Source organism: Ranitomeya imitator, chromosome 7, assembly GCF_032444005.1.
Source record: "Ranitomeya imitator isolate aRanImi1 chromosome 7, aRanImi1.pri, whole genome shotgun sequence".
In the NCBI taxonomy this organism is placed as follows: Eukaryota; Metazoa; Chordata; class Amphibia; order Anura; family Dendrobatidae; genus Ranitomeya; species Ranitomeya imitator.
Genome location: NC_091288.1, coordinates 158,106,737 through 158,131,073, shown reverse-complemented (window position 1 = coordinate 158,131,073; position 24,337 = coordinate 158,106,737). Strand labels below are relative to the sequence as shown.

Genomic DNA, 24,337 nt, shown 5'->3' with positions numbered 1-24,337 from the left:
CCGCTTTCTCCACATTAAATCTGCTGATCACACTGCAGATAATTTCTTTTGTTGAATTTGTTATTTGTGAAATTCATAATTGGAAATTCCCTCAAAGCAAATTACACATTTCCATTACAGTAAATTATGTCCCAATGCAATTTCCAAGCTTTAAAAATATAATACGATTTAATTATGTTCTACGTAAAACTGTTCAACCACCTACTTGTTTTGCCTATTTTCTTTACTGTTTCCGAAAGTTTCCCCCTGCATCATCATCTAACCTGGATTTTATGACTCTTTCAGGCCGCTGGATTGAAGATCATGGTGTTATCCACAATATGAAGTTTAATACTGAAACCCTTGAAAAGTTTACTTACAAACAAACCCAAAATATGTCAGAATGGTGGGACAATGGAGTGCTTCCACTATGGATCACGGCACAGAATCAGGTGACATTCAGCACTGTAAATACTGTATATGCTAGTTCTTACATCACATAAATCACATTTCAATTATTCAAGTATCTAGGGGGCTTAATAATCATTAGTGATGGGCGAGCACTAAAATGCTCGGGTGCGCGTGTCGAGCAAATTGGAATACTCGGGTACTCGGCCAGAACAACGAGCCCAATGTAAGTCTATGGGAGACCCGAGTATTTTTACCGCGATCCCCGGGGGTTCTTTTAAGGTCTAAAAACATCTGAAAATGATGGAAACACTGCTCAAATGATACAGAAACATCATGGGGATCGCCCCTGGAAGCATTCCTGACTCCTAGTTCACAGCCTTAATCATTTTTTTCCGAGATTCATGCCATTTTTCCCGCTGCCACAAAAAACACATGAAAACAAAACAATGAAAACAAAACTAAAACGGATTTTGCTGGGAAATATGTCAAGGTACAACCTTTGCAGGTTAATGACTTGCCTGTAAGGCCAAATATTTAACCCCAGACTGAAAATTTCCTCTCCCACTTAGGCTTAGTTCACACGCTGCGTTTTTGAAGCATTTTTCAACTTTAACATTGCTTTCAACCACTACAAATACATTCACTGGGAAATGTCATTGTAACATTTAACACCCCCCTAGCTGGCCATGTGGTGTGTGACACATAACAGACCCATCTTGTTTCATTTATGAAGGAGGGACTCTTAAAGTCACAGAGCCTATTTTTACTGGTGCATCAGCCAGCATTAATCTTCTTAAAGGGCCATTATGAAACAGTGGGTCTCCTAAGCTGTTGTAGCCTATGCTGTGAGTGGATGGGCTGCCAAGAATTATGACGCACCACAATACCCCTGCCATAAGATGTCCAGGGGGGACTCCTGAAAAAGTGTTGCATTGAATTCAAGGCCTGCCCTGCTACCAATTCATATGCACCCTAATAAGCCTTTGAACCCACATACTGGATGGGCCCAGGAAAATTCACTTCACAATATGCATTTTGTGCTCCATACGCCATTGTTTTATTCATTGGCGGCAAGACAAGCCCTGCTGCATAGTCAGTCATATGCACCCCATTAGGCCTTGGAACCCACATACTGGAAGTGCCCATGAAAATCCACTTCACAATATGCATTTTATACTCCCATACTCCTTGGTTTTACACATTGGCGGCAAGGCCAGCTCTGCTGCATAGTCAGTCATATGCACCCCATTAGGCCTTGGAACCCACATAGTGGATAAGCCCAGGAAAATCCACTCATATTTTTTAATGGTATGATGGTTCCCTCTTTGCACAATTATTTACAGGAGAAGTTGGCAATTTTATTTGACATATTTATAACACTAAGGTTCAGATACGGCTTTAAAAAAGACAAATACTTGCGATACAGGGCAATTTTATTGCAAGCTAAAAAATTAAAGGAATAGTATGATTGAATAGTGTGAGTGTGTACACTTTTGTATGTGTTAACATACACAGGTTAATAAGTGCATATAAGGATTAAATACATATAGTAATTACGTATATATGAAGATTAACTACATACAGTATAGTTAGATCCTCACCAAGAGGCTTTTAAACATCATCCATCTGGAATATCAGAGAAGAAACACCGAGATAGAGAACCCCTGGGAGATTACCTACATTGCATGGGCATCCACATTTATGCAGGTATCAGCACACTGTACATGTACAGGTACCCCAGTTTTGGCATCTGTCTTAGTCATGTTTCTCTGGTGTTACAGTCATGGCCAAAAGTATTCACACCCCTGCAATTCTGTCAGATAATACTCAGTTTTTTCCTGAAAATGATTGCAAACACAAATTATTTGTTATTATTATCTTCATTTAATTTGTCTTAAGTGAAAAAACACAAAAAGAATTGTCCTAAAGCCAAATTGGATATAATTCCACACCAAATATAAAAAAGGGGGTGGACAAAAGTATTCACACTTTTCGAAAAATCATGTGATGCTTCTGTAATTTGTGTAATTAACAGCACCTGTAACTTACCTGTGGCACCTAACAGGTGTTGGCAATAACTAAATCACACTTGCAGCCAGTTGACATGGATTAAAGTTGACTCAACCTCTGTCCTGTGTCCTTGTACCACATTGAGCATGGAGAAAAGAAGGAAGACCAAAGAACTGTCTGAGGACTTGAGAAACCAAATTGTGAGGAAGCATGAGCAATCTTAAGGCTACAAGTCCATCTTCAGAGACCTGAATGTTCCTGTGTCTACCGTGCGCAGTGTCATCAAGAAGTTTAAAGCCCATGGCACTGTGGCTAACCTCCCTAGATGTGGACTGAAAAGAAAATTTGACAAGAGATTTCAACGCAAGATTGTGCGGATGTTGAATAAAGAACCCCGACTAACATCCAAAGAAGTTCAAGCTGCCCTGCAGTCCAAGGGTACAACAGTGTCAACCCGTACTATCCATTGGTGTCTGAATGAAAAGGGACTGTAAGGTAGGAGACTCAGGAAGACCCCACTTCTTACCCCGAGACATAAAAAAGCCAGGCTGGAGTTTGCCAAAACTTACCTGAAAAGGCCTAAAACGTTTTGGAAAAATGTTCTCTGGTCAGATGAGAAAAAAGTAGAGCTTTTTGGAAAAAAAAGAGGCATTCAAAGAAAAGAACACGGTCCCTACAGTCAAACATGGCGGAGGTTCCCTGATGTTTTGGGGTTGCTTTGCCTAGTCTGGCACTGGACTACTTGATCGTGTGCATGGCATTACGAAGTCTGAAGACTACCAACAAATTTTGCAGCATAATGTAGGGCCCAGTGTGAGAAAGCTGGGTCTCCTTCAGAGGTCATGGGTCTTCAAGCAGGACAATGACCCAAAACACACTTCAAAAAGCACTAGAAAATGGTTTGAGAGAAAGCACTGGAGACTTCTAAGGTGGCCAGCAATGAGTCCAGACCTGAACCCCATAGAACGCCTGTGGAGAGATCTAAAAATGGCAGTTTGGAGATGGCACCCTTCAAATATCAGTGGCCTGGAGCAGTTTGCCAAAGAAGAATGGTCTAAAATTCCAGCAGAGCATTGTAAGAAACTCATTGATGGTTACCGGAAGTGGTTGGTCGCAGTTATTTTGGCGAAAGGTTGTGCAACCAAGTATTAGGCTGAGGGTGCCAATACTTTTGTCTGGCCCATTTTTAGAGTCTTGTGTGAAATGATCAATGTTTTGCTTTTTGCTTCGTTCTCTTTTGTGTTTTTTCATTTAAGACAAATTAAATGAAGATAATAATACCAAATAATTTGTGATTTCAATCATTTTCAGGAAGAAACTGAGTATTATCTGACAGAATTGCAGGGGTGTCAATACTTTTGGCCATGACTGTATATAGTGAATAACACTATATAGTAACTCTAGTTTCACCCACACCTTCAAGTGGCCACTTTTCAAGGTTGGATGAAACTGAGATATCATGGAGTCATTAGACGAGGGGCCATAAACCCCTAGAAAATAAAAGCCACAAGGATTTAGATCAAACCACCACCGGCATAGTTTCAGTAAACCTTAATATTTTACAATGACAAACAGCAAACATATAGAGGCTTAGAACTGTTTGTGAAGTGAATAAACAAACATTTATCAAGATTGTGTGACTATGAGCATTGTCTGTCACATCTCTAAATGTTTTACAAGAAATGCAGCTATGTGATTGTCTGAATGCATTTGGTATACAGTATTTCAATCTTGTTAACAAATCCCCATTTGTATATTCTCCATTTGTACATTTGAGGCAGACAAAGTTAAGGCACGCAAGGAGAGAAACAAATATAGTGTTCAAAGCTATATTTTTAATGAACTACTGAGGCAAAGTAACAGCATTGCTTTATCAAATTTATATGAAGTGTATTGTGTCCAATGTTAGCAACCAGGCAACACAAAAAGGAACTTTTCAAGTGAGCTCTTTCAGCTACACAAATGTTATAAAGTGTTTGCCAACAAGGATGTGGTTTCACCAATGGGGGTACCTTTTGTAAAAATAGACTAGTGCAATCACAGCCCCCTTGACCAAACTTCACCAGCCTTTAACAGTACTGAGCACGTTCACCCTGGTGATCTAGTGGCAGGTATATTTTAGATTGCAGGAGATCGAGTTAACAAGTAGTCCCAAAGTAATGTCATGCTCAATTTCCCAATGTGGGGTCCATTTTTTAAAAATAAAAGAGTGCCATCACAGGTTCCTTGGCAAACATGCACCGTACAGACCACGTTCACCTTGGTGATCTACTGGCAGGTACAGGTCAGATTGCAGGAGACAGAGTTAAGAAGTAGGCCCAATGTAATGTCATGCCCAATTCCCCAATGTAAAATCCTTTTTTCAAAAAATAAAAGAGTGCCATCACAGGCCCCTTGGCCACAATGCAGTGTACAGACCACATTCACCCTACTGATCTACTGGCAGGTACAGGTCAGATTGCAGGAGACAGAGTTAAGAAGTAGGCCCAATGTAATGTCATGTCCAATTCCCCAATGTAAAATCCTTTAATTAAAAAATAAGAGTGCCATCACAGCTCCCTTGGCCAAAATGCACTGTACAGAGCACGTTCACCCTGGTGATCTAGTGGTAGGTACATTTTAGATTGCAGGAGACAGAGTTAAGAAGTCGGCCCAATGTAATGTCATGCCCAATTCCCCAATGTAAAATCCTTTTTTAAAAAAATAAAAGAGTGCCATCACAGGCCCCTTGGCCAACATGCACCTTACAGAGCACGTTCACCCTGGAGATCTACTGGCAGGTACAGGACAGATTGCAGGGGACAGAGTTAAGAAGTAGGCCCAATGTAATGTCATGTCCAAATCCCCAATGTGGGGTCCATTTTTTAAAAAATAAAAGAGTGCCATCACAGGCCCCTTGGCAAACATGCACCGTACAGACCACGTTCACCTTGGTGATCTACTGGCAGGTACAGGTCAGATTGCAGGAGACAGAGTTAAGAAGTTGGCCCAATGTAATGTCATGCCCAAGTCCCCAATGTAAAATCCTTTTTTTTTTTAAATAAAAGAGTGCCATCACAGACCCCTTGGCCACAATGCACCGTACAGAACACGTTCGCCCTGGTGATATAGGGTTCTGGATGAGAAGGATCAGGATAAGGAGGAGGATAAAAACCAACAGACCTAATCTGGAAGCGTATACCCATGTGTGGTTGTGAAGAGGTGCATGAGAGTACACCTCCACAAGAGAGAGAATGTATTTGAGGAAATGTTTCGCTGTTTTCACTTGGTGGTGTACAGAAGTCTTTCCCAATCCAGGCCTTGTTCATTTTGATAAGAGTCAGCCTGTCAGCATTTTCAGTTGACAGGCGGATGCGCTTATCTGTGATAATTCCACCAGTGGTACTAGAAACCTTCTCTGACAGAACGCTAGCAGCAGTGCAGGCCAGGACCTCCAAGGCATACAGAGCCAGTTCATGCCATGTGTCCAGCTTGGATACCCAATAATTATAAGGCACAGAGGAATCACAGAGGACGTTTGTACAATCTGCAAGGTACTCCCTCACCATCTTCCCAAACATTGCACTTCTTGTGACAGCACACCTTTCCTCTGTGCTGCCACGATGGGAGGGTCTGAGAAAACTGTCCCAGAACTTGGCCATTTTTCCCCTCCCTGAGCTGGATTGTACTTCTGTCTCTCTCGCTTGGAGTCCTTGGTTGTACAACAAACTTTGATGTCTGCTGCCAGCGTTCTCACATGGGAATTTTCTATAACTAATTCCGCTACAAGGGCCCTGTGGTACTGCAACATTTTAGTACACCTCTCTGCTTCAGGCAGAAGAGATTGAAACTTCTCCTTGTAGTGTGGGTCTAGAAATGTCACGAACCAGTAATGAGTGTCACCCAAAATTTTGATAATCCGAGGGTCACGTGAAATGCAGCACAACATAAAAGTCAGCCATGCGTGCCAGACTGCTAACAGGCAAGACTTCTAGGTCCTCCCCAACAGGACGACTGACCATGCTGTCCTCCTCCTCCCTGTCCTCAGGCCATCCCCGCTGAACAGAAGCTAATACAGATGTGTTTGTAGTACCGTCTATAGCGCATGAAAGTAACTCCTGTTCTTCCTCCTCCTCCTCCTCATTGCATTCCAATCCACTTTGAGAAAACATGAGGCTGGGCTAAGTGTAATCCCCATGCATGTTTCTTTGCTCCATGTCCTCATGCTTTACCTGCAATGCATCCTTTTTGATTGTGAGCAGAGAGTTTTTCAGAATGCTGAGAAGCGGGATGGTGATGCTAATTATGGCGTGATCGCCGCTCACCATCTTGGTGCTTTCATCAGAGTTTTGGAGGATGTTACATATGTCTGACATCCATGTCCACTCCTGAGGTCTTATGTGTGGAGTCTGACCTGAAAAACCCTAGTCCATACCCTCATCATCTCTCTCTTCGACTACTATAACCTCCTGCTCTGTGGCCTCCCCTCTAACACTCTCGCACCTTTCCAATCTATTCTAAACTCAGCTGCCCGACTAATCCACCTGTCCCGCCACTATTCCCCGGCCTCTCCCCTCTGTCAATCCCTTCACTGGCTCCCCATTACCCAGAGACTCCAGGACAAAACCCTAACCATGACATACAAAGCCATCCACAACCTGTCTTCTCCAAACATCTGTGACCTCGTCTCCCGATACTTTCCTGCACGCAACCTGCGATCCTCACAAGATCTCCTTCTCTACTCTCCTCTTATCTCCTCTTCCCACAATCGCATACAAGATCTATCTCGCGCATCACCCCTACTCTGGAACTCTCTACCACAGCATATCAGACTCTCACCTACCATCGAAACCTTCAAAAAGAACCTGAAGACCCACCTCTTCCGACAAGCCTACAACCTGCAGTAACCACCGATCGACCAAACCACTGCACGACCAGCTCTATCCTCACCTACTGTATCCTCACCCATCTCTTGTAGATTGTGAGCCCTCGCGGGCAGGGTCCTCTCTCCTCCTGTACCAGTTGTGACTTGTATTGTTAAAGATTATTGTACTTATTTTTATTATGTATTGTACACCCATCCTCACATGTAAAGAGCCATGGAATAAATGGCGCTATAATAATAAATAATAATAAATTTGACGTCCTTGTTGATGTTGGTAGTCAACAACGGCCCTCTTCTGCTTACAACTCCTTTCCAACATATGCAGCGTAGAGTTCCAGCACGTGGGGACATCACACAACAGTCAGTGAGCTGAAAGCTGAAACCGTTGCTGAAGCACGGCAAGGCCAGCTGAAGCTGTAGGTGACTTTCTGAAAAAATGGCATACTTTCACTAGCAGATCAGGCAGCTCCTGGTAGCTTTTCATAAAACGTTGAACCACGAGGTTAAGCACATGGGCCAAGCAAGGTACGTGTGTGAGCTCACCTTGCCTCAGAGCTGCCACCAGATTACGGCCATTGTCACACATGACCATGCCTGACTGTAGGTTCAACGGGCTCAACAAGCCTAAAAAGCAGCATTTCTAGTGCAAGCAGAAGAGAAATATTAGAATTGAGGACTGTGGCCTGTGGGGCGTTGGCAGGGTATTTCCGCATGCGTTCCAAAGACAGGGTTATGGAAAACTGAACGCTGTGCTGGGACAAGGACATGAATGCGCTTGCTGATGGTGCTGCTTGACTGTGGGCCACAACAGGTGCAGGGCTAAAGACATCTTCACTTACACAGTGTACTGGGGATTGGCTTCTACACAAAACAGTGGAAGAAGCAGTGGTGTGACCAGCAGGCAGTGGTCCTGAGCCTGGGGTTCGGCCCACAAAGTAGGGTGCTTTGCTTGCATGTGCCTGATCATGCTGGTGTTGGTCAGGCTGGTTGTTTTGCTACCCCTGCTGATGCGGGCATGACAGGTGCTGCAAATGGCCTGTTTTGTGTTATCGGCAGAGTCTTTAAAAAATAGCCAGACTTGGGAAGATCTCACAGGTGGAATGGCAACTTCACTCATGTTGGTGTTACGGGGAATGGATGCACGCCTTCTGTCTGTGGCCACCACACTGCTTCCTCCTTCCCCATTTGTGCTGCTGTCCTCGCTATGCATGTCCTCCTGCCAGGTTGGGTCAGTCACTATGTCATCCACCACCTCATCTTCCACATCCGCACCCTTTCTCCTCCTCCTGACTTTCTGGCAATTGTGTCTCATCATCATCCACCTCTTGTGACACTTTCCCACCATCGTCTTCGTGTGACCGGGGCTGGTCAAAGCTTTGGGCAGCTCTACATGCGATCTCATCTTTCCCCACTTCAAGTTGACCGGCAGAGATTTCTGAATCTTGGAATGGAAAACTGAACAGCTCTTCAGAGTGTCCAACTGTGGGATCAGTTGTGTCAGGGCACTCGGCATGGTGGGAGGAAGGAGGATCCGGGTGAGGAATATCCTGGCCAAGTCACTGGAAGCATTAAACGCTATCCAACCAACAACCGTTTCACACTGCTCTAGCTTCAATAGTAGTGTGCTGCCCACTGGGACAGAAACTGGGACAGGAAGGTTGAGCGAGAAGATGTGGGTCTTTGTTGTTGCCCACTTTCACCTTGCCCACGGCATCGTCCTCTGGATGCACCATCAGCATCACGTCCACTTCCCCGTCCCTTGCCCCTGGCCTTAACCATTTTAAATGGACTACTGCACTATTTCAAATGCTCAACACAAATGTCTTCATTACTAGCAAAATAATATGTGATCAGTGCACTGCGTGCAGAATTATTAGGCAAGTTGTTTTTTGGATCACATGATACTTTTTTTTACATGTTGTCCTACTCCAAGCTGTTCAGGCTTGAGAGCCAACTACAAATTAAGTAAATAAAGTGATGTGCGTCTCTGTAATGAGGAGGTGTGTTGTCTAATGACATCAACACCCTATATAAGGTGTGCTTAATTATTAGGCAACTTTCTTTCCTTTGGCAAAATGGGTCAGAAGAGAGATTTGACGGGCTCTGAAAAGTCCAAAATTGTGAGATGTCTTGCAGAGAGATGCAGCAGTGTTTAAATTGCCAAACCTTTGAAGCGTGATCACCGAACAATCAAGCGTTTCATGGCAAATAGCCAACAGGGTCACAAGAAGCGTGCTGGGCAAAAAATGCGCAGAATAACTGGCCATGAATTTAGGAAAATCAAGCGTGAAGCTGCAAAGATGCCATTTGCCACCAGTTTTGCCATATTTCAGAGATGCAACGTTACTGGAGTATCAAAAAGCACAAGGTGTGCGATACTCAGGGACATGGCCAAAGTGAGGAAGGCTGAAAAACGACCACCTTTGAACAAGAAACATAAGATAAAATGTCAAGACTGGGCCAAGAAATATCATAAGACTGACTTTTCAAAGGTTTTATGGACTGATGAAATGAGAGTGACTCTTGATTGGCCAGATGGATGGACCAGAGGCTGGATCAGTAAAGGGCAGATAGCTCCACTCCAACTCAGATGCAAGGTGGAGGTGGGGTACTGGTATGGGCTGGTATCATCAAAGATGAACTTGTGGGATCTTTTCGGATTGAGGATGGAGTGAAGCTCAACTCCCAGACCTACTGCCAGTTTCTGGAAAACAACTTCTTCAAGCAGTAGTACAGGAAGAAGTCGGTATCGTTCAAGAAAAACATGACTTTCATGCAGGACAATGCTCCATCACATGCCTCCAACTATTCCACGGCGTGGCTGGCCAGTAAAGGTCTCAAAGAAGAAAAAATAATGACATGGCCCCCTTATTCACCTGATCTGAACCCCATAGAGAACCTGTGGTCCCTCATAAAATGTGAGATCTACTGGGAGGAAAAACAGTACACCTCTCGGAACAGTGTCTGGGAGGCTGTGGTGGCTGCTGCACGCAATGTTGATCGTAAACAGATCAAGCAACTGACAGAATCTATGGACGGAAGGCTGTTGAGTGTCATCATAAAGAAAGGTGGCTATATTGGTAACTAATTTTTTTTGGTTTTGTTTTTGCATGTCGGAAATATTTATTTCTAAATTTTGTGCAGTTATATTGGTTTACCTGGTGAAAATAAACAAGTGAGGTAGGAATATATTTGGTTTTTATTAGGTTGCCTAATAATTCTGCACAGTAATAGTTACCTGCACAAACAGATATCCTCCTAAGATAGCCAAATCTGAAAAAAAACCACTCCAACTTCCAAAAATATTAAGCTTTGATATTTATGAGTCTTTTGGGTTGATTGAGAACATAGTTGTTGATCAATAATAAAAATAATCCTCTGAAATACAACTTGTCTAATAATTCTGCACGCCGTGTATGCCTGCAAATCTACGATTTTTCAAACCCAAACACCAGGTAGGACTCAGCCAGACCTAACAGACTATTCAATTTTTTATTTTATTTTTTTTAAAGTTAATTTATGCTAAATAGCGCTGTATAGAATTTGAGTATCACATAACCACAAAATAAGTACACCGGCCTCCAATGACCCACTTAGAGCACAGAGATATATGACAGCTGTAACGGAAATACCACACTGGCAAATCTGTGGCCTTTGAAATTTTTGGGAGGCTAAATAGCGCTGTATAAATTTGAGTATCACACAGCCACAAAATAAGTACACCGGCCTACAATGACCTAACTTGGAGAACAGAGATATATGTATAACGGTCTAAACTAGAACTGAGAGTGGACCCTCTGGACCGTGGGTAGACCTACCCCTGGGCGAGCGTACCTAGAGAAGAACCGACCCCTATACAGGGACCATCAGGGGCAGGCCCAGAGGTCTCTTACCCACGGTGGTAGTACCGAGAGGGACGGCTCTAAGGAGAAGAACCAGAAGGCACAGAAGGAACACCCGGAAAGACTGGAAACACTGGAGGCAGGACTCCGGAAGAAGCAAAGGACTGTGGAAACAAACAAAAGGAAGGAGTAAGGAAACTAGGCAAAACAGAAAAGGGAAACTAAGGAACAAGGGATGAAAACAGAGAGGAACCAAATCCGACACGGAATCAGAGGAACAGAGAACAAAACTCAAGCACCGGAGAGGAGCCAGAAGCACAGACAATGCTATGACAAACAGGCAATGAGGCACAGAAGGAGACCGCCTTATATAGCAAAGACAAAGGTAGGGATTGGTTGAGGCTACACTGACCTTGAACCCTAGGTAATAGTATTGGGTACAATGCGCCTGCACCTATTGAGGAAACCAGAGCGCCTGCGCAGGGTCAGCATGCCTCCAGCGACAGAAGACCCCGGAAGTGAAGAGGAGCCGGTGAGATGCCCAAACCCGGAAGTGGAACGCTGGGAGCACGCCGCTGCAGGGGGAGAGACAGAGCGACGAGAGCGCGCAGCAGCCCGAGCAGGCCCCCCAGCAGGAGAGGAAGAACGGACGCACCCGGATCCGGCAGAACGACCGCAGCGAGCAGCAGCAGCGGTAACAATATGATGGCTGTAACGCAAATACCACACTGGCAAATCTGCGGCCTTTGAATTTTTTGGGAGGCTAAATAGCGCTGTATAGAATTTGAGTATCACACAGCCACAAAATAAGTACACCGGCCTCGAATGACCTAACTTGGAGCACAGAGATATATGACGGCTGTAACAGAAATACCACACTGGCAAATCTGTGGCCTTTGAATTTTTTGGGAGGCTAAATAGCGCTATATAGAATTTGAGTATCACACAGCCACAAAGTAAGTATACCGGCCTCGAATGACCTAACTTGGAGCACAGAGATATATGACGGCTGTAACAGAAATACCACACTGGCAAATCTGTGGCCTTTCAATTTTTTGGGAGGCTAAATAGCGTTGTATAGAATTTGAGTATCACACAGCCACAAAATAAGTACACCGGCCTCCAATGACCAAACGTGGAGCACAGAGATATATGAGGCCTTTTTCAGTGAATTTAAAACACCAAAACAAAAGGGGGCACAATGGTAGCAACACAACTATGCTATGTACAGTATGCCTGACAAACTATCACTTTTCAACAGGCCTCAGTCTGACAGAGCAGACTGTATATTTTAGCAGCAGCAGGCAGTTATGGAACTTTGTGAAGGATGGGAGCAATGGACGCACATACAGTGTCTGCAGGCCTTCCATTGAGGTGGATATGCTGTGCCCTGCCTGCCTAGCGCTGCAATATCGGGACCCATGAATTAGCCCTAAAAAGAACTGTTGGTTTCTGAGGAGTTGTGGATGTAAGAGTTGCAGACCTACACTAACTCTAAAACCACGATTCTGACCTTATCTTGGCAGCAGCTCCCCCTACTCTCGCTGAATCAGGAACAGAATGCGGTGTGAGCAGGGCGACGCCTGGTCTCTTATACTCGGGATGATGCCGTACGGTCCAGCCAATCACTGCACGACCACAACAAAGATGGCTGCGGTGTTTCATGGCCTGGCAGACAATCCCTGCACCGTGATTGGGTCTCGAAAGTCCGCCAAAACTGCTGGGTGGAGACTGTGGTTACCACTGAATAATCCCGGAAATGCTCGCTGCTCGCCGAGTACGCCGAGAACAGCGATACTCGGGCGAGTAACGAGTAGTGGCGAGCATGTTCGCTCATCACTAATGATCATACTTCAAGTGTAGATTTTACTTCTTAAGCTGAACAGAAGACTAAGGACTCCTCGGTGCCCCCTTGGTATGGTCAATGGTTCAGTGAATCATTCCGCCCCCTCGATTAACATGCTGCCTGCCTCCCCTTAGCTTAATTGAGAGCATTTGTGCTGCAGGGCCGTAGAGACAATGCAAGAACTGAGTGCATATTCGCAGTGTCAGTGCGGCCACGCTCTTATCTCTCGCTCCTGTCTACAGCACCCAATTGCTGCAGACAGGATCACATAGCCACTCACCACTCTGATATCCTGTCTGCAGTGAGCAGGAGTTGGGAGAGGGAGGAGAGTGCACCCGCAATGACACAATGTAGATCTACTCACTTACTCTCGTGTCAGTTCCGACGTGCAGGGCCTGGAATTAAATTCTGGTAGTGCTCGCTCTGGGTATGTTGAGTGAGAGGGCTGGACTGTGCAATAAGCCCATGGAAACTGAAAGGGTGCACCAAGGAGCCCATTATATAGGAGTCAAAACATCCAGCTACAAAAGTAAAACTTAAGGTACCGTCACATTTAGCGACGCTGCAGCGATCTAGACAACGATGCCGATCGCTGCAGCGTTGCTGTGTGGTCGCTGGAGAGCTGTCACACAGACAGCTCTCCAGCGACCAACGATGCCGAAGTCCCCGGGTAACCAGGGTAAACATCGGGTTACTAAGCGCAGGGCCGCGCTTAGTAACCCGATGTTTACCCTGGTTACCAGTGTAAATGTAAAAAAAACAAACACTACATACTTACATTCCGGTGTCTGTCGCGTCCCCCGGCGTTCTGCTTCCCTGCACTATGTGAGCGCCAGCCGTAAAGCAGAGCGGTGACGTCACTGCTGTGCTTTACGGCCGGCCGGCGCTCACAGTGCAGGGAAGCAGAACGCCGGGGGACAGACACCGGAATGTAAGTATGTAGTGTTTGATTTTTTTTACATTTACACTGGTAACCAGGGTAAACATCGGGTTACTAAGCGCGGCCCTGCGCTTAGTAACCCGATGTTTACCCTGGTTACCAGTGAAGACATCGCTGAATCGGCGTCACACACGCCCATTCAGCGATGTCTGCGGGGGATCCAGCGACGAAATAAAGTTCTGGCCTTTCTGCTCCGACCAACGATGTCACAGCAGGATCCAGATCGCTGCTGCGTGTCAAACACAACGATATTGCTATCCAGGACGCTGCAACGTCACGGATCGCTAGCGATATCGTTGTTAAGTTGGTCAGTGTGAAGGTACCTTTACTGTATGCTGCAGTAATTAGTCTCAGCAAGGGCTAAGTCCTCTATAGGACTGTATCAGTAGTCCGAATCACATCTTGGGGGTCACAGACTCACTTTAAGCTGAATTCATATGCTCAGAATTAAAATAAGGTGTCATGTGCGTGACAAAGCAGTTTTCTTGAAGCTTGTTCTACAGCACCCTGTGTTATTTCAATCACACATACCTTTTTATGCTGCATGTGTTAGTATTCATCATCATATTTTTAACAACAAAGCATACTGCAAAAAAGGGTGGACCCACTGATCACTATCCAACAGCCACTGATTAAGATCCCACAATGTTGCATGACATAATGCAAACACTGCCCACTAAATTGATTGCTTAAGTGGGACATCCTGTAGTTCACTAATGCGACATTCACATGTTGTTGCAGTGTTGGAATTTTTACGGGTATGACTGTCTCCGTGTGTTCGTCCACAGAGCAGACAAGTGCAGGAGCTCACAGCTATTTGTAAGATCTAGTCTGGTAGCATAAATCAGGCAAGGACAGTGCATGCTGCAATTTCTTACATGTCGACCATTGGTCCATGTGGAAATCGACCATGTGTACTGGTAGATTGTCTTTAATTGGTCTGTGTGTCCTCCGCATGTGGCCTGTGGTGTGCACAGACAGCACACATGTATGAATATATGCAGGAAATCATACATTAATAGTGATATTCTTCTAATATATAGCGGTAAAACAAAGCAAGTTTTATCAGCAGCATGTCATATATCACCCGATGACCTACATTTCTAACTGCAGTATTTATTACCTTATTTATGCTGATTGTATGTGTCAGCATATATGTGACTGTAGGTGAATAATTATATGAGAAATGGTCAAAGAACAGTAAAATAAATATTTTGATGAGTTGTCTTTGATATAATATATAGAGGGTCAGTTATTAAAAATGAAGCTGAATAAAATGACTCCTTGCGAATGTTGTATTCCAGAGAAATACAGATTTTTCTTACATGTAAATCAAGTGTAAAGAACTGTAGGTCGGACACTGATCTGTATGAGAATCTCCCTCCAGAGATAAGTAACTAACACAGAACAGTAAAACTGAACTTTGTCTCCTTGCAAACATATGTTTTGCAGCTCTTGAGCTCTGCTGTATTGCAACAATATTGAAGCCCTGTCAACCTGAGAGCTGGATGCTGAGCCTAACCTGCAGATGTGTCAGGCACAATCACAACAGCTCCGCAGTGAGATTAAAAGAGCACTGGTAATGCCTCCCTCCATGTAAAATAATCACTGGAGGCAGATTCTCATACAGATCTCTGTCTGGCCCATAGATCTTAATAGCTCATTTACATATAAGGAAAACATAGATTTCTCTAGAATTAGACATTGGACAATAAATATCAGGGTATCATTTTATTCAGCTTCCTATGACCTACGTGACCATATAGATGGTTTCCGAGGGACAATCCTACTGACAGATTCCCTTTAAGTCTTAATGGCCACGACATTTCTGAAACCATATTAGGATGTTATCAATTAAAAATGTCAAACTTGTTACAAATCACCAACTCAAACAGTGTTTCATGGCCAGAAACTTTGACTAGCATGTCCCAGTGACACTTAAGTTTACACTGTCAGTCTATATAAAAGGATCTGAAATTTACTGACGAGGCACCTAGGTTGTACTCACTGAGTAGCTGCTGGCTAGTGGAGCAAGTGGATGGTGGAATTGTTCACAAGTCAGGTCAGTACTAGAAAGATACAAAGTCAAAGACCAGGTCAAGGGAAAAGCTTGGGTCAAATTCAGAGGTGAGGCAAAGATATGACGCACAAGAGCTGTTAAACAGTCCAAGATCAAATCCAATTAGGCAATAAATGAATTAATAAGCAAAGTAGTCAATAAAAAATAAAGTCTGGCAGAGGAGATAAAATGGTGCAGTATCAGTAAAGAAACAGGTGTAAAATAGGAGTTTAAATTGAGCACCTTTAATCCCCATTGGCACCAAAATCATTTTGCCATTGATTCAGTGACTGACTTCTAAAATTGCCTCGTCAGCTTGGCCTGACATAAATGTAATAGGCAATAAGTAAATGGCCTGGCAGTGAACACTCCACCCACCAGGAAGATTATTATTATTATTTATTGTTATAGCGCCATCTATTCCATGGCGCTTTACATGTGAGGAGGGGTATACAAAATAAAAACAAGTACAATAATCTTAAACAATACAAGTCATAACTGGTACCGGAGGAGTGAGGACCCTGCCCGCGAAGGCTCACAATCTACAAGGGATGGGTGAGGATACAGTAGGAGAGGATAGAGCTGGTCATGCAGCGGTTTGGTCAATCGGTGGTTACTGCAGGTTGTAGGCTTGTCGGAAGAGGTGGGTCTTCAGGTTCTTTTTGAAGGTTTCGATGGTAGGCGAGAGTCTGATGTGTTGTGGTAGAGGGTTCCAGAGTAAGGGTGATACGCGAGAGAAATCTTGTATACGATTGTGGGAAGAGGAGATAAGAGGGGAGTAGAGTAGGAGATCTTGTGAGGATCGGAGGTTGCGTATAGGTAAGTACCGGGAGACGAGGTCACAGATGTATGGAGGAGACAGGTTGTGGATGGCTTTGTACGTCATGGTTAGGGTTTTGTAGTGGAGTCTCTGGGCAATGGGGAGCCAGTGAAGGGATTGACAGAGGGGAGAGGTCGGGGAATAGCGGGGGACAGGTGGATTAGTCGGGCAGCAGCGTTTAGAATAGATTGGAGGGGTGCGAGAGTGTTAGAGGGGAAATATTTTTGAGTTGAAGTCGGCAGGAAGTGGAAAGGGCTTGGATATGTGGTTTGAAGGAGAGATCAGCGTCAAGGATTACCCCGAGGCAGCGAGCTTGTGGGACTGGGGAGAGTAGGCAGCCATTTACTGTAATGGATAGGTTCGTTGGGGGGGTCGCGTGAGATGGGGGAAAGATGATGAATTCTGTTTTGTCCATGTTAAGTTTCAGAAATCTAGCGGAGAAGAAGGATGAAATAGTGGACAGACATTGAGGGATTCTGGTTAGAAGGGAGGTGATATCTGGTCCAGAGATGTAGATCTGTGTGTCATCAGCATAGAGGTGATACTGAAAGCCATGAGATTCTATGAGCTGTCCCAGGCCAAAGGTGTAAATGGAGAAGAGCAGGGGCCCAAGGACTGAACCTTGTGGGACTCCGACAGATAGAGGGCGAGGTGAGGAGGTGGTGTGTGAGTGGGAGACGCTGAATGTCCGGTCTGTTAGGTATGATGAGATCCAGGATAGGGCCAAGTCTGTGATGCCAAGGGATGAGAGGGTCTGTAATAATAGGGAATGGTCCACTGTGTCAAAGGCAGCCGACAGGTCGAGGAGGAGGAGGACAGAGTAGTGTCGCTTGCTCTTGGCGGTTAAGAGGTCATTGGTGACTTTAGTTAGGGCAGTTTCAGTGGAATGGTGTGACCGGAAGCCAGATTGTAGGCGGTCGAAGAGGGAGCAAGAAGAGAGATGGGAGGACAGTTCAAGGTAAACGTGTTGTTCCAGTAGTTTGGAGGCATAGGGGAGAAGTGATATAGGGCGATAGCTAGATACAGAGGATGGGTCAAGAGAAGGCTTTTTGAGGATAGGTGTGATGGAGGCATGTTTAAAGCTTGAGGGGAAAACACCAGTTGTTAGTGATAGGTTGAAGAGATGGGTTAGGGTTGGGATGAAGACTGTGGTGAGGTTTGGGATGAGGTGGGATGGGAGCGGGTCAAGTGCACAGGTGGCAAGATGCGATCTTGAGAGTAGAGTGGAGTGTTGATCTTCTGTAATGGTGGAGAAGTTGGTTTTGGAGGTGGAGGGCTGGGAAGTCGGGAGGAAGGGCTCTGGGGGTTGTTGACCAAAACTGTCTCTAATGCTATCAATCTTCTGCTTGAAAAATGAGGCAAAGTCTTCAGCGGAGATAAGTGGGGAGGGAGGAGGTGCTGGGGCACGGAGGAGAGAATTGAAGGTGTCGAATAACTGTTTAGGGTTGTGAGACAGAGAGGATATGAGAGATGAGAAGTAGGTTTGTTTAGCTGTGGTGAGTGTGGTCTTGAAAGTAGTGAGGGACTGTTTGAATGCGATGAAGTGCTCATTAGAGTGGGATCTTTTCCTTCTGCGCTCAGCAGCCCTGGAAGCTCGCCTCAGGTCTTTGGTCAGGCTGGTGTGCCAGGGCTGTCTGTTGATTTTGCGAGCTTTTGTATGTGTAAGTGGGGCAGCAGATTCCAAAGCTACAGCTATTGTGGTGTTATATAGAGCGGCAGCATCATCTGCATTGTGTAGGGAACTTATGTCTGTGAGAGGGAGGAGGGATTCAGAGAATGAATGTAGGTCAAGATGTTTAAGATTTCTGCGAGGGTGTGAAAGTTTGTGGGGTGGGGAGATAATCTTTTCTCCTACACTGGAGGGCTTAGTGAGGTTTGACAGTGAGGGATACATGTTACCCAACTGGAGGGGACACTACTCTATAAACAGAGGACCCAGATTCAGTACAGGCTGTGCAGCGAGCCTACTATCTAGCAATCATCACACTGCAGCCTCCTCTACTGTCATCACTTCCTGTGGAGTCAAGGTGGGAACATCAGCACCAGGAGTGGCGAGTAAATAGCAATACCTTCCGTACCAATCTCTTTCCTCATCTTATCAATCCTTACCGATTAAGATGATTCCTAGTACTTCTAAAATCTTTGGTTGGCTATGGTGGTCACATGGCTATATGGTGCGTTTCATGGCTAGATGGTCTACTGTGGGGAAGTGCAAAGACTGTCAGAGGGCTCAGAACTGTTATTTTATAACACTATAAGAGGTTTTCAGTATTTTTAGTATGGATGGACAACCCAATGTACATGAGCTCTCTTTATAGTTCAAGTCCCAGCAAGTATGTGCTAGGTTTAAAAATAATAATAAGGAGAGTAAAAAAGGCTGAAAGAGGAGTTGAGCTCTTAGCTTTATTCTTTTTTTTGTCTTTTCAGGGCTTCAAAGCTGGTTCTTTTCACTATCCAGGAGGAAATGCTAACTACAGTGGTAAAACAGTCAACAAAGCACTGGCAGAAACATCTGACCACCCTGACAGTGACGAGAATGAGTGGAGAGAGAACATAGATATTGTCATGAAATGGTTCAATGAAGATGGTTTGGACTTTGTTACCCTCTACTATGGAGAACCTGATAAAAGTGGACACCTGTATGGGCCAGAAACTGAAGAGAGAAAGACAATTATTAAACAAATAGATAGAACTATTGGATATCTTTTACAAGCAATTGAAAAAAGCAATCTTAAAGATAATTTGAATGTAATTATTACATCTGATCATGGCATGACCACGGTGAAGAAAGAACCTCTTGTAGAAGAAATTAAGCTGTCAAATTATATTTCCTTTCCAGACTTGGTTAAGTTTGACATTCTAGACTATGGAGGCTTTGGAATGATTGTTCCAAAAGAAGGCAAGGAAGAAGAACTATATCAGGCACTTAAAACTGCACACGATCATTTGAAGGTATATAAGAGGCAGGAATTTCCTGAACGTCTCCATTATTCCAAACATGAAAGGATTTTGCCGATTTTGCTTTATGGCGATCTGGGCTACAGTGTAAATGGAGTAAGTATGATTTTACACTAATCTATTTGCTTTACATTTATTTTTGCCTATGGCGTTTTCATGGTTCTTTAAGTAGATAAAATAACACACTACTTAGTAGAGATGCAATGTTTGGTCTTGTAATTGATGTAGAGAAAAATGCACACACACATAAGGGAAAGTCAACTAGACATGATGATGTAGGAAAAAGGATCGGACTGTCAAATTTCTGCTTTTCTAAAAGAATGCACCACTGCTCTATTAGAACGCATGCACAATTGAACAATGACGTATGGGACTGATTCATCAAGATTGGCATAGCACACAATTGCTGTAGAAGGCCATGAGTTAATTAAATTTACAAGACTAAATCTTATGTTTAGAATTGCAATTTATATGTAAAAATTCGATGCTATATGAATGATCCATCCGGGATCCAATTGTTTTTCTATTTTGCACATCCATAGAAAAGAATAGGTGAATCATATCCGATAAATGGAAGAGACTGCGTATGCTGAAATTTTTTTTTACGAGGACATTGGGTCCATGTGAAGAAACTTTAACCTAAACAGCCCACTTGAATATTTGTCTGTGTGAGATCAATATTTTTCACAAACAGCACTCATACTGCAAACACAGTCATGTGCATGTTCCCTGACACCGCTGATTTCCTCGGTAACTGAAGGGAAATCTGCTGCCCCACTTACAAAAGTGTAGTTTGAACAAATAATATATAAATTATTAAAATCCACAATGTTTTTTTGTCTTTGTGGGGTTGACAAAATAGGAGTAATAAACATAAATAAAAAATAAAGTAAAAATATACCCTCCCAACAATCTTTTTCAAACTTTAAGGTAGATTTTTTTTTTACGAAAGCAAAAAGTAAAATTTATAAAGTAGGTAAATTTTATAAACATAAAAATGGTAGCAAAAATAATCATTGAAAAAGTGTTAAAATCAGGAGGAATCGCTATTCGGAACAATGCAGATGATTTTTCCCTTATTGTTATAGTCACTCTAATGGCGCCACAAATCAACATCACTTTGACTGCAAAAGGGATGATAAAATTGTATCTCACTCATAGTTGCATAATTTTGCAATTAGTCTAAAGGAAGTACAAATGTGTCCATTATGCATTAACAATTCATGAACTAGCAGAAAAAAAACTCAGTCTACAGTAAGCAGATGGGGGAATTAATAAAATGCCACAGAACAGACAAAGACTGCTTATTGTCAGCAGAAGACAAGTTGTTCAAGAAAAGAAACTTATTCCATTAGACATGAAATGTACGGTTCCACTCCGGCAGTCAGCACAACTCTACTGATACTCTAGACAGCAAATTAACTCACTAAAGACTTCCATTACAATTCATCGCTATTTGCTAAACGTCGCAATTATTTTGTGTATCATAGAATAACATTTTATAATTTGTTCTGTCCAAATTGTAAACCAATTGCATTCTGAATGAATAGAGTCATAGCTCAATGGTAAATTACTGTAAAACTACAAGAACATATATTAACCCCCAAAAGTGAGAACAGACTTAAGTTTATAAGAAAGCAGAATCATATACTAACGTTCTGTACAAAATTTAGGAAACCGACTTTGATTCTGGAAATCATACAATATCATCTCTATACACAACTTAACTCTTTAATTGCGTAGAAGGGAACGATTGGTTTCTGGGTTTGGAAAAATTTGAGTTGCTTGTTATACAGCATATCATAACTTTCTAGTTAGAGTGTCGCAATTTTTCCCGGTCAGTCGAAGTTAAAGCCAGGACTACATATTATAACTTATTTTCTTTTATTCTTATCATTAGATAGGGCATTAGATAGATAATAAAGAGGTTGTTCAGGGAATGTAAATTGTTTTTCAAATGCCTCTAGCTAGTTAAAAAAAAAATTATGAAGGGATCAATACTCATCCTCACAGTCCTTTCCAAGGTTGCGTTAACTGGTCACTTCAAGTTTTTTGCTTCCTAGTCCTATCCTCAAGACTATGGAAATAGCCAGAAATGCCAATTATTGCCTATACCTGTGGCATTCTTCAGCCAGTTTTTGGCTGAGCTCGCATCCATGGCTGTTTCCATTGTGATGAAAACAGGATGGGGAATATAAATTGGCAAGGACTTTGCCAGTGCGAAGACAGGACCTATTGATGTTCAAGGTCTAGTATTGATTTTTCTACGGACAAATCCATTGAGGGTATGTGCACACTTTGCAGATTTGCCTGCAGAATTTTCTGAACAGAATCTGCATCTCTTGACAGAAAACGCAGGTAAAAATCCGCGTGTTTTTTATGCCTTTTTGATGCATTTTTTATGCAGTTTTGATGAGGATTTGTGATGTCATTTCTTTGTTCGACCTCTTATTTTACATACTCCATGGAAGAATAGTGTTTACACACAGACAGACAGATAGGCAGATAGATAGATAGATAGATAGATAGATAGATAGATAGATAGATAGATAGATAGATAGATAGATAGATAGATAGAAAAATGGTACATAAATAGTTAGAGGCACACACACAAAAAATCTGCACACAATATCTTTAATTAAAAAGAAAATGGCGCCGGCTTCTGGACAATTTTCTGCACCAGAGAAGGAAAGCCAACGTCCAGGGGCCAATATTTCTAGCCTAGGAAGGGGTTAATACCCATGGAGCTTCCCAGGCTATGAATATTGGCCCACATGTGTATATTTAGCCCCCAAAAAATGACTTGGGGTCCCTCTATAATTTATAGCTAGAAAGGCTACACAGACAGCTGTGGGCTGATATTCATAGCCTAGAAAGGGGCCATTTATATTGGCCCCCCGGCTAAAAATACCTGCACCCAGCCACCCCAGAAATGGCGCATCTGTAAGATGCACCAATTCCAGCACTTAGCCTCTCTCTTCCCACTGCCCTGTAGCAGTGGCATATGGGGTAATAAGGGGTTAATGTCACCTTTGATTGTAAGGTGGCATTAAGCCTGGTTAATAATAGGGAGGCGTCAATAAGACACCTATCCATTATTACTTCCATAGTTATAAATGGGTTCAAAAAAAGACATAGCCAGAAAAAAAGTATTTTAATGAAATAAAACAGTACACATTTTTTCATAATTTTTATTCCAATCGAAGCCATCGATCACCTGCAAAAAAAATTAAAAAACAACCACAAATACTCCCTGTTCCAATGTAGTCCCTCTTTAATAACCAGTGTCCTATGACGATCTCCCCTATAGAGTGGTCACATCAGCAGAGGTCACCACTCTATAGGGCCACCGAGAACACACTCACTGGAGATAACCCTCCCGCAGTGTATCATCAGAGTTCACTTTACGGCACTAGAGCCATGAGAAAATTCTCACGCTGTAGTACCACAAGTGACAGGTGAACTCAGGTGACCTATCAGTGGCAGAGTGATACAGTGCAGAGGATTATCTCCGTCATTGTATCATGGAGCGCCTGGAGAGCGGTCACATCTGCTGATGTGACAGCTCTCCTTGGGAGATCGTTGTGGTACAGTCGTTATTAATTGGTTTACGTCGGACACAGGGAGTATATTGTTTGTTTATTATTTTAATTTTATTTGCAGATGATTGATGGCTTCAGGGATTACATGTATATGGTTAGTATGTACTATATGTGTGCTGTATGTGTTTTTTGGTTTTTTTTTAACATTCAACACATTAGCTGGATGATGGAACTACTTTCCTATCCTTGGCTAATGGTGTCACTGCAGCAGGCATAGCCGGATGGAATTAGTAGCCCCATCGGAGAATGCCTGCCTACACACAGACCCGCATGCACACACACACAGCCCCGCACACAGACACAGATTTACGCAGACACCGGCACATACACATACACGCAGATCCCCGCACACAGACACGCACATAGTCTCCACCCACACCCCACCCACACACTTCCCTCCTCCCAATCTGCTTTGTTTCTCGCAGGCACATTCACAGCAAATCCGCTGATCTTTTTTACATCTGCGGTTTTGCTGCGGATTGGCCTGACTCAATGGAAGTCAATGGGTGCAGAAACGCTGCAGATCCGCAAAAAGAATTGACATTCTGGGGAAAAAATGTTGCATTTCCACAGCATGTGCATAACAAATCTCCATTTCCCATAGTTTAACATTGTCTGTGCACTACACTGCAGAGTTGATGCGAATCTGTGCGGCCACAAAAACGCTGCGCATCTGCATCTATACCTGCAACGTGTGCACATAGCCTAAAGATTTTCAAGATTTATAATAACTTTAAAGCACCACTCCAGCATTTTTTTCTTATTTTAGCACTGGAGTAGTGTTACTAATTTAAATTCCCTGCACTTAGTCTTCTACTTACCAGCTACCGTTTCATCTGTTATTGGCGTCACTCTAGTCGTATTCTGTAAGTTGTGACCGGCCAGATCACTCCAGTGTTTGCTCGGCAATCTGAATATATCATTTCTCAATGTAAGTCTATGAGCCAGAACTAGGTTTAGTCTTTTGAGTCTAAAAAAACCCTGCTTTTTCATTGTTCAAACAACA

The 24,337-nt window shown here is 43.3% G+C and overlaps 1 protein-coding gene across 1 annotated transcript in view; it reads left to right on the top strand.

Moving 5' to 3' along the window:
* LOC138645005 (ectonucleotide pyrophosphatase/phosphodiesterase family member 7-like) overlaps positions 1-24,337 on the top strand; it is a 59,225-nt gene that overhangs the window by 17,117 nt on the left and 17,771 nt on the right. Inside the window, exons 2-3 of the mRNA XM_069733971.1 lie at positions 286-431; positions 19,199-19,825. Coding sequence (XP_069590072.1) covers positions 286-431; positions 19,199-19,825 — 773 coding nt within the window. The remainder of the gene's footprint in view (positions 1-285; positions 432-19,198; positions 19,826-24,337) is intronic.